General features: G+C 41.7%; 1 protein-coding gene across 1 annotated transcript; it reads left to right on the top strand.

Moving 5' to 3' along the window:
* Positions 1 to 247: 247 nt before the first annotated feature.
* camkvl (CaM kinase-like vesicle-associated, like) lies at positions 248 to 9,129 on the top strand (the record flags this gene model as incomplete). Its single annotated transcript, XM_079225702.1, has 10 exons — positions 248 to 342; positions 1,331 to 1,462; positions 1,815 to 1,889; positions 2,688 to 2,826; positions 4,458 to 4,578; positions 5,246 to 5,321; positions 5,490 to 5,626; positions 5,896 to 5,974; positions 6,075 to 6,162; positions 7,633 to 9,129. The coding sequence occupies 10 exons, from the start codon at positions 248 to 250 to the stop codon at positions 9,127 to 9,129; spliced, it is 2,439 nt and encodes an 812-aa protein (XP_079081828.1).
* Positions 9,130 to 11,996: the final 2,867 nt, after the last annotated feature.

Below are 11,996 nucleotides of genomic sequence, written 5' to 3'. Positions count from 1 at the left end.
CCAATATACTGTATATTTTCAAGGCTAATAGTACCTCCCTTGGTATCTCTGACTTCAACCACTGGAGGCTTTCATATTGTTTCATCAGTACTTATTTTCCTCTTTAACATGCTTGTCCATGCTGCTCTGCAATCCCTTTATCTTTGTGTTACCTAAAGTGTCATCAAAATAATTTATGCTTTACTTTCTCCCTTTGTAGTGCAGTGAGTGAAATGTATTTGTCTTTATTTCTTAGGTGAATGCCGTCATGCCATTTGGGTGCCTTGCCCTGCGAGATGGGCGGAACTTCAGTAGCATGTCTGATGTCACGGACAAATATGAGATTGGACAGGTCCTCCGAGCGTAAGTACCATAAAGCTTAAAGCATTGATCTTGTTTGCTCCCCCCTCCCTCCCCGCTCCTATGTGGAATTCATGGACACATTCCAGTATTCACAAATTGTCTTTATTCTTTTCATGAAATATGGCAAATTGGATCATATTCCCTGCGGAATTGGTTTGGCATATCAAACGCTTTCACTGAAGAAATTACAGAAGGTAATAGCATGAGGCTAGTGTGTAACAGACTTAAGAGACACATTTTTAGCCTACCAATTGTCTGTATATTTTGATCCTGACAGTTCATGAAACACACTGTTGGAAGTCTATCATTTATTCAGTTTAAATATTCTGTGTCATGACTAAAATAATCTTTTGGACGTCTTCTCAAAGAGCTCTTCGAATCACTGCTGCTTGAATGGCCGAATACTGAAATGTGTCTTCTCATGAACACCTCTCTTTGACACACATACACACACACATGCGCGCGCATACACATGCATGCACGCACACACATTCACTCATACCAATCAGCGTAAGAGGCCATATGGCATCAGCATCCAGATCAGCATCTGGCCTCAGAGATTTCTGTTCATCTTTTATATAACACACACACACACACATACACACACACACACACACACACACACACACACACACACACACACACACACACACACACAAACAAACAAACAAACACAAACATTAACTCAGTATTAAGTGCACACATTTGCTGTACATATGTTCTGAATGTGGTGAAAACAAGGAAGATGAAGGTGGTACGGCTGTGGTAGAGAGAAAATGTCCGCTCTATCAACATGAATGTGTTCTTATAATGACCTAAGGTAAGAAAGAAAGTATACATTTGTACTTTTTCGAAAGATTTGTATGACCCTTACCTAAATAACTACCAACCCAATTAAAGTCTTTCACGGCATTTTAAAATATCCATATATTTACCATCTCTGCATTTCTCTGTCTGTCTGTCTTTCTATTTTCTTCTTCTTGCGTAGGAAGGAGTTCTGCGAGCTGTGCCTGGCTAAGGACAGACAGACAGACAAGGTGTTTGTCTGCAAGAAATTCCTCAAGAAAGACGGCAGGAAAGTCCGCAAGGCTGCCAAGAACGAAATCATGATCCTGAAATTGTACGCAGTCTGTGGACAGATGGATGTATGATTTAGAGATGGAGAGAGGCGGAGAGGGGGAGAATGAGAGAATGATTTGTGATTTGAATATATATGAACATTTCCAATCACACAATCCATGAAATAACCCAGGTCAATAACGTAAGCTCAGGTGTTTCAAACTTCTACTTTGCACTGTTTTTGATATAAGAGAGTTACGTTCACACAGTCTTTTTTGTATATAAGGCTGTTAAAAGGCCAGAGAATTGTTATTACCCTTCAGTTGCATGTGTGACTCTTCACTGTTACAAGTTGTAACTGTTACTGTTACTGTTGTAAGGTTACAGTCAGTGACTCCTTTTTGCTCCTCCAGGGTCACCCATCCAAACATCCTGCAGCTGATAGACACATTTGAGACTCGGAAAGAATACTTCATCATCCAAGAACTGTAAGGGTTTCCTTTACTGTTTCACTATTTATCTTTCTTGTACAATGTTGTGCATGTCTTAATTGTGTATGTGCCCTGATCTGCCTTACATCAAATCCATCAGCTAGAGGATAGGGGTTGAGTCTACCTTATTATTACTGTGTGCTCTGTTTCTCCCCTCAGCAACTGAGGAAGTTGTTAGATTTTATGAGGTATTTGCTTTTAGTAACGCTCAACCTTACTCAGTGCTCCTGAAGCACTGCTTTGCCATAATAGGGTCTCTACAGAGAGCTTGGGATCAATACGTCAGTGGACCCAATCCGCGTCACTTGTGACTAGTGAATTTCTCACATTCGCAACTTTATTTGAAAGCAATAACATTGATTGGAGCTGAGTGGCAAAATGATTTCCCTTCTGTTACTGAGATAAGTGATGCAGTCTTCTTTGTGTGGATTAGTTTGTTTATGAGTTGGTGTCTGTTCATAGCTCACATGTTAGCCCAGCCAATAGTTCTCGTGCTGAGGGCAATACAAGATGATCACACTCATCTTATGCACTCTCTAGAGCTAACCAAGTCTTTTAGAGTAATGACCAATACGCTGATTTTTAATTGCTCAGCAGTGCAAGCTTTAGGCTAGTAGCAGATTGCCTTTCTAATGGACAAAAAAACAAGAGCACAAGGCTTTTGATAACTGTGTTACAGAAAGATTAAAGTGAATTATCTTGTTGCAACATGTGGTTACCAGTCCCGCCAGCTTTTTATTTGTATGTATGTTGCAATGTGTGTGCTGATGTATTTGTGTGTTTGTCTGCATGCAGAGCCACAGGAGGAGATGTATTTGACTGGATTCTGGACCAAGGGAATTACACAGAGAGAGACGCTTCCAATGTCATTAGGCAGGTCCTCGAGGCTGTGGCATACTTACACTCCCTCAACATAGTTCACAGGAACCTGAAGGTACATGCTCACTCTCTTTCTCCCTTTTCCCACATTATGGCTGTGTTGTGAGTTTCATTACAACAAATGTGTAAAAAGACTGGTGACTTGCCTCTAAAAATACAGGAAGAAATTAGCTAAATGATTTTTAGAGTGAGTAGCAACTCTTTTCATCACATCCCCAAAGGTAATTTCAGTGTATAGTCAGATGAATCTCTTTGGAGACACATAAAAGCATTGCACTGCCATCTGAGTTAATGACTCATCATTTGATAACCTTTTTAGCAAGGGAGTAAACACGATCTCCATTGCTTAATGCAAGCTCACATGACACAGACACACAAAGACAGATTGATATCTTTAGCCCCCATTATCAACCCATTAGGATGGGATTAATTCATGTCTTGGGCTTCAGACTCCCCCTACTGGAAGAAGCTGGATTTTTTTTCTGTCTATATTGTATATACATTATATGGTCTGGACTCAAATAGCCTGTGAATCCATGCAATTAAATGGTATATATATATATATATATATATATATATATATATATATATATATATATATATATATATATATATATATATATATATATATTGGTTTTACTACTGTATTGCAGCGTACTTGTTACCAAACTTCTTCCGTTACTTATTTTTGTGGTACTTGTCCTCCTGCTTGCATGTTTCCAGTCTCGCGGGCAATACATTTATATTCTACTTGCAGACCGCGGCAAAAAACAGTCACGTGGTAAAACAACTTTCGCGTCGTTACCATGGAGCTGTTTATGAAGATTGTGAATCCATGCAATTAAATGGTATATATATATATATATATATATATATATATATATATATATATACGGTATATATATATATATATATATACGGTATATGTATATATATATATATATATATATATATATATATATATATATATACCGTTGGAACCATGTCTACTGAGTGATTAGATTGACTAGGCTTAAACTGTGATTTGTCGGTCTATTCAGCAGTCATTCTGTGATCCAATTCAAACAGTGATAACCCTAGACAAACCTTCTATTTCTAGTGTGATGTTTTCTGAATGCTTTGCTTAAGCAACACACCTGTTAGTATTCAAGGTTGTTATAGGCTGCATTATTGTGCACCTGACACTGAAACATTAACTTGTTCCGAGCTTCCAGTTTCTATTACTAATGACTTACTTATTAAACTATTGGTCAGAGGAATCTTTGTCTCTTTTTTCCATTTCTTTCTTGTGAGTCTGGTTAAACCATTATACAGCCTTTAAAACTCCATGTTTTTTTTAAACCTTGATAAAAAATTAGCATCAATTTGTGAAGACAACTTTACACAACTTAAACATGTGACAGAAACATAAACAGTTTTGTGGCAATGATTGATATGTTCTGGTCACCTGTCATGAAATTGCCAAGTAATAATAGAAATGGTCATTCTTGACTCGTCACTCCTTGACCTTAAGAAGCGTGTGTCATTGTTGATTTTTTTTTACAGGTTGCAGTGGTATGATAATTTGCAGTCTGCTTATTATCAATTCTCATATATTTGCAGCACTGAACAAATTCAGTAGTGTGTTGGATTTCAGTCTGCATGTATTTGGATGAGAATACTTTATTCTGTCTCTCATTTATTTAGCTGGAAAACCTGATGTACTACACAGAAAACAACCACAACAAAGTAGTTCTGCGAGATTTCTACCTCTCCCGGTTTGAGAACGGACCTATCACCGAGCCGTGTGGAACACCAGAATACTTGGGTATGATACTTTCCACTATTTGTAGTTCTGTTTTTATGTACAGTGTAACTTTACTTCTTTAGGTTTCTCCATCTCTCGTCAACTCATACGTCATTCCAGTAGCTTTGCCTCCTGCCTGCAGGGCTGTTTGTGAATAAAGCCCTGTGGGCATACTTTACCTATTTGATGTCTTTACTTCTGTGTGCTTTTGAAGATCAAAATGTGTCAGAGATAAACAGTTATCGTGAAAAACCGCCATGAAACTCTCGCCCTCTTCCAACTCCTCCTCTCTTTTCATGTCCTCTAATCTCACTCCACTCGCTCTGTCTGAGGTTTATTCAAGGACAACTTGTAGTACATAACTTTGCTTTGGCCTGGTTCTCTGCAGGGAAAGGTCAGGATAGTTATTCAGTTATTCAGCTGAGTAATTAGACAAGGAAAAGGAACAGAGGCCCAGATGGGAAAAGTAATGTGAAAAAGTGAGCTCCTGTCTGTGCAGGGTAGAATTATGAATGTGAATGGTGAAACACATGGTTTACATGTTGTACTACGTTTTCATTTGCAAGCGCCTTCATCATTTCAAGTGTTGATTGTAAAAAATAAATGTTATTTCCCAGCCAAAAAACCCACCCATTCAAATATCTCTCTTTTTTGTTGTATGTCTGCTCTTTTCTTTGCTGTCTTTCAGCTCCTGAAGTGGTGGCTCGTCACCGTTATGGTCGTCCTGTGGACTGCTGGGCTGTGGGTGTCATTATGTTCATACTGTGAGTCTCCATCAGTAAAGTTACAAGCAGGCCAATACAAATTGTGCTGCAATTTCAACTGAATAATTGCATTGTTGTTTATGAAGGCTATATCCAGTAGTTCTTTGCATGGTTTCAAAACAACTTATTTTCCTCTGTCTCTTTATGCATGTTCCCACTTTTTTGCAGGTTGTCAGGTAACCCTCCTTTTTATGATGAAACAGAGGAGGAGAACACAGATCTACATAATCGCATCATCTTCTGTCGCATTGTTGCTGGTGAATTTGAATTTGATTCTCCATACTGGGATGACATTTCACCTGCAGGTACAGAGCCCCACCACACGGTGGCAATACATACAAAGTTACATTTTCAATGACATAAGGCATTGCCGTTGGCAGTGAGAAAAGTATAGATACCATAATGTCACACGCCTAAAAATGACCATATTATATCCCACTCTTCACAACCAATCAAATCATCCTTCATGATTTATCAAAATATACATCGAAGAAAAAGACTAACCTAAGACCTTTTTCGTGCTTTCATAGATGCCACTTAAGTTGTCCTTTTGTCTTCATTGTTTCCCTCTCAGCTAAGGAGCTTGTCTGTCGACTCATGGAAGTGGACCAAATGCTGAGAATCACCGCACAGGATGCACTTTGGCATGAATGGTAAATGTGTGCACATAATCGCAAATATAGAGCAAATATATTTTGCAGTGTTTGTACATTTGTTTGTACTAACTTGTGTGCTGTCTGCCACCTGTGCCAGGATTGCAGGGAATGGTGCATCAGAGAAGAACCTAAAGGATGGTGTGTGTGCCCAGTTTGAGAAGAACTTTGCAAAGGCCAAATGGCGGGTATGAATTCACTTTCACTCTCTTTCTGTAGCAGTAAATAGAGTTGGTGATACTATAGTATAGTATGCAGCATATAACTGCGCTCTATGTAAAGATGATTGCACATACTGTAGCTCAGCATTCAAGTATGGAGAGGTATGTTTTAAATGTGCAATCGATTTGGTGGTGGTCAAAGGGATGTCCGAGGGGAATGAATGCTGAAGACCAAGAAGGAAGAAGTCGAGATGGCACTGCTGACCTGACAGCATAAGTAACAGTTATAACCCTCTTTTCTCTTTCCCCATGTGGTTCCCAGGAGTTGAAGGTATTGTAGTTCATTAAGAGGGAGAGTGGAAGGACAGAGCATGGGTAGAAACTTACCTTCAGTCTGGCATGAATCAATAATAAAACATCTTTCTAACGGCTGATCAACATCTTAAATTAAGGTTTCTACTGGCAAAAGTGTCTAAAGAAAAATCGATCAATCGCCAAACACTTCAGTTAAACCTCAGTCAGACTTAAGATGTGTTGACCATGTTTGGGCCGGTGAAACTCTCCTCAGAGGCTCTGTTCCTGCCCACTGTCACTCCTGTCCTGTCCCAGAAGATATCCATCCACTCTGCCCCACTTTTCTTCATTGGATTAAGGCCCAGATGTTCAAAGTGGCCCACTCTGCTCCTTTCTTACTCCTCATCTGCACTAGTCTATGAAACCGGATTGGTAAAAACAACATTATAACCAGCAACAGTGAAAAGGGTTTTCTCATGGTTTGTGTAGTTTTTGTATCTGTGTAGATAAGGAGAGGGAGAAATGGAAAGGATATAAGGGATATAGGCCACTGTGGACTGTTGAACAGCAGTGATTTGATCTATACGGCCCCTATGTCATTCCTCTTACGTGAATCCTGGCTCATTGCCCCATACTGTACCTCAGTGTTACATTCAAGTCATACTTGAAGCTGTACAGAAGCTTCTCAGTTAAGCAATGTTGTATTACGTGACATGTCTGTATCCAAATGGCTTTTCACTTCCAGAGAAACAATTCCCTGGTTTAGAAACAACTTCTAAGCTCACACATTTTCCCGAACTCCTTAAGTGTTTGTCGATAGAAAGGAGTACGATGTGTTCATTTACCTTCTCTAGACAACAAGCAGTCAAGGAGTGACTTGGAAGAGTGAGTCTTGAGATTGATTTAAACCAGGGTACAATGTGTCATAGCATTCTGGAAGTAAACAACCGGCACCAATCCTACTGCACTGTCACTTCACACTAATCACATCTCAGCGCTTAGTATGATGATGCGAAATCATGGTGCCGTGGTTGTCTTCAAAGCTTATTTTCTATGCTTTGCCATTACCAACTATAGTATCAATTTTTTTAGGGAAACAAGTCAATATGGGTGTTAGTGAAACAAGCAAAATAATGTAAATCTAATTTTCCTTCACATCACTATCCTTCTCTCCTTTTCTCTTTGCCTCTGTCTTTTTTGCAGAAAGCGATCCGTGTCACCACCTTCATGCAACGATTAAAGAATTCAGAAGCACTGATTGACAGTTCAGCCGAGGCTCAGGGCAGTGAGGAGACAGGAGATGGTGAAGGCGGTGTGTCCCAGGGAACAAGTGATGAGGGAGACAAAGGGGCAAGTGATGGAGGGATTACTTCAAGTAGTGTGTCTTTAGAAGTAACTGTTGAAAATACACCGGTGGGTATGGACCAGGATGAGGGGAGGAGTAAGGCCAGAGAAAAACAGGATGAGGTGAAGATGAGTAGAGGCCAATCGGTAGGAACTTCCCCATCAGATATTCTTGAGCCTTCGTGTCAACAAAGCCAAACAAATGCAGCCCCAAAACTCGCACAGGAGGAGCCTGATAAGGCCGTGGCAAAGAAAACAGCAGGTGATGGAACAAGGAAAATGGCTGCTAATTTGGGTCAAAATAAAATTGTTCCAGAATCCAAAGCGACCCCTGTGGTGACACCTTACCCCTCCAAGGTGTCGGACGGTTCTTCAGGCAATGTACATGACAAAAATCACACATCCGCCTCCCCTGATCCCAGTAGCAAATGTAAGATGGCTGCAACGCTCCATGGCCTTCCACCCACAGCCCTTGCAGCTGGAACCGGCTCAACAGAGAAGAGGCCTGCCACACAAAGGGAGCAGAAGGATGAGACTGACGGAAGCTGGTGTCAGACACAAATACCTGAGGCAGTGGCAGAGCGGTCAGTGGCAGTGGCAGTCACTCCAGCAATAGGGCCTGTAACTGGGGTGGATGTAGGACCAGGAATTAGGTTAAGGGGTGATGCTAGCCCAGTGGGTAGAAGGGACATGGATGCCAGGACAACAGACAGATACAGCGCTGAGTTTAGCATAGCGAGGCCAGGTCCTGTGACAGGACAGGGTTGTTATTCTGTAGGCAGCTCTGCTAGTTTGGGCCGTCATGCCACACCTTACAATCCAGAAATTGCTACTGTAGGGATGGGGATGGCAGGGAGCTATGGGAGTCCATATAGTTCCTTATATTCGAGCGGAGGAGGGGTAGGGATGTATGGGACTGGGCTACCACATGGAGGAGGCGCGAGCAGCACTACAAGCGACTGGCAAATGGACAGTGTGATCGAGCAGATAGAAAAGCAAATGGCCGCAGTGCTGGAGAAGATTGAGGGAGACATGCCCTCGCTGCTTGAGCAAATCAGTGACTGTCCTGCTGAACCACCACGTGCCAGGAGCACACACGCCTCGCCTGCCACTTCCCGTGCACGCTCCTCACAGCACTCCACGACTGCAACCTCAGCCACCCCTCCGCCTCTTCCAACCTCTCCCAGGCCTGTGCTGCCATCTATCCCTCGCCTTACTATCCCTCCACCCACCTATCCCCCACCCTCCCCACCCACACACTCCTCACCCCAGGCTGCAGGAGAGCATGAGGACACAGATGGACATAGGGATGCTGCTTGTCAGTCCCCCAGAGCTGGGATGAGTAGGGGGCTATGAAGCAGGTGGCCATGATGCGATACATAACACCTAGAACATTGGATATATAGTTTAATTTTGAGGTTTTAAAAGTTGTCTCCCAGAGGTATCATCCACTTATTCTACAGAAAAGTAACCATCCAATGTTGTTTGGTTTGGCTCTGTGTTCATATTGAGAATACTGCTCTTGAGAAAACTCCCTATACATTCAAATACTCTCATGACTTGAGTCTAAGGGGAGTACCAAAGGGTACTGTATCTCTCTGTAGGACAGCTGCAAAGACAAAGAGAGTGTGCGTCTCAAATCCAGATTGTGCGCATGAATGCTTACCACACAACCTCCTCATGCTGGAATTCAAGCACTCAGTGCAGGTAGCAAATTATGGATCTACATAAGTAAGAATAGCTTAGAGGTACAGCAAGGACGTGGTTTGCATAATTCCCGACAAACTGTAAATACATACAAAGAACAGAGTTCCTAACTCTTGCTCTAGCACCATGTTGTAAACTTCCTGATATCCAAACTGACATTTACCTTTTTCAAATCAGATCATCCCATTTCGTTATTTTATTGTTCCTTTTTTTAATGTAGCTATTCATTCAAGTGAGGCTGCAAAATCCTAAGCTTGCAGTCACAGAGTTGTACAGACATTAGTCAAACTGAATTAAATAAGCCTTCCCATTGGCTGCTGGAGATAGAGATTTGTTTAACTGTACACTGTATTTAAACTTGAACTGTCACTCAAAGTCTTGTGAGCTGCTCCACACCCATTGAGGAAGATTTTAAGACACAAGATATTGTGTAAAGGCTTTGCAATAACACACACAAACATTTTCAAAGTTCTCCAAAGGTTTTGCCAATTTTTATCCAGTTTTGTTGACACATTCATTTGGTAGACATACTGTCACTTGGACTGGTACTGTCTATCTTTGCTCCTTTTTATCATGTAAAAAAATATTTCTGAAGTTAATTCTGCTTTTGGATCTATGTAATACCAAGTTATGTGCTTTTCTCCTGAACAAGTCTAGACTCCCACTATTCTGTCCCTCTGTAAACTGTGCTTTGTTTGCAAGTCCTTCAATACAAGTAAAACAAAAATTATATGCTGGATCGTGTCTTGTTTCATTGGTTAAAAGCTGTTGGACCTGAGATGATAACACGTTCAAAACGCGTTTCTCTATATAATGTATAATGTACGGGTAAATAAAACTACGTGTTGTATGTGCGAGCGCTGAAAGAACCGTTATCCAATGATTTCACACAGATGTATGACATTTTTACGCTGACTACAAGTCCCATCTGGCCCTGCGAGAAATTCGGATTAGTCTATACTCCTAAAAGCACGGGGGTGAGGATAATACTCGTTCACCGTTAACATGCGATCAAACTATTTAGTTGTGAATATTTCAACACACTTTATCTTCTGTTTGGTGCGGTTGAACATTAAAAAATAAGACTAAAATGTGCTTTCAATAAATCAATTAGAATTACTTTTCGGTGAACCCTCCGAACAGGAATGGTGGTTGTGGCTGTAACGTGCACATGTTGCTGCTTTGCTTTGCTTTCAACTGAAATAGAGTGAGGGGAAACGGTTCTGGAACAGCCGGTCAGGCAGCCGTCCAGCGGAAAACCTCACACAGAGCCCGCCACCCCGACACACTTTTTCAGTTTGCAATCAGCAGCAGTGTTGAATTGTCACATTGTTTTTTTTTTTTTTTGTTTTTTTGCTGAAGGAGAAAGCCGATTTTAATACTACAGATCAGGCCGAGTAATATCGGATGTGGTAAGTTCGGCACACTTGTTTAAGCTCTCGTCTTGGTGGAGTTAGCCTCAGCTAGTTGGCTAACACTAGCTGGTTAGCTAACATAGCGGCACAAGTAGGAAAAAGTCGTTGGGTGGCTATATAGCTCCAGAGCTAGCTGCACACAAGCTAACAACTACGCAGTCGTTTGATCTGCGTTATCGGTAGTCGGTAACGTTAGTTGCTGTCGGCTAGCTGAACCTTTTCAGCCTCGGCTAACGGTCGCTAAGAAGCCACTTGCACGTAACCGTTGACTCTAAATTTGAATTGGCACGTTTCACGTGTCTGAGAACGCTGTTAATATATTATGCTCTGTGACGAGGACCGTTCACGGGATAACGTTAGCTGGGAAGCTAGTTGGCTACAAACATTAACTTGGATGGACGCGGTGTTCAAAGGGAGACACTGGCTCAACTTGCATCACGCAACGTTTGCGAGAAGCTTCTGACCATCTTTCACCTCGATGGCTGTGTTTTGATTAACGTTTCAAGTGGACGACTATCAGTGATAACGTTATACCACAGTAACGTTACATTGGCCAGTGTCTCCCATTGGCTTACAAAGTTGAGAAGTCCGTTAACGTGACATTAATTTAATATCAATACGCGTCGGCTCCGATAGACTGGTGATAAATAGTGTGAGGTTTTCCTCCCATTTAGCAGCAAAATGATGATAATGGGGATCCCCTCGACATGTGTACCCGAGAATATGCGGCCCACTCTTTCCCTGGGCCTTTGTCATTTGCCAGGCACCCCCTCCCCCAATACTCCTCCTCTGCTAGGAATGCTCACCCCTAACCTTAATGTGACTGAGGGCCTAGACGCTCAGCATCATTCTAGCTAGCAAGTAGCCTACCTAGTATTGTACCTGTATGTTATCATTGGGGCCCCATCAGACCTGACTGGTGATGTGTTTTGCTGGAACCAGGAAAAGTAAAATACCCTGAAAAAACACTATACACTCATTAGCGCTGCAGGGAGAATATGTCCAACTTGGTTAAACCCTAAAATGTTAGTCCGGGGGTGATGCATTGTGTCACGGCTGTAAGTTGTGTGTTGCTGCCTGGTTCCACAACGAGATTTCGTT

This window comes from Taurulus bubalis, assembly GCF_910589615.1.
Source record: "Taurulus bubalis genome assembly, chromosome: 11".
Taxonomy (NCBI): Eukaryota; Metazoa; Chordata; class Actinopteri; order Perciformes; family Cottidae; genus Taurulus; species Taurulus bubalis.
This window is presented reverse-complemented; position numbering and strand designations above follow the sequence as displayed.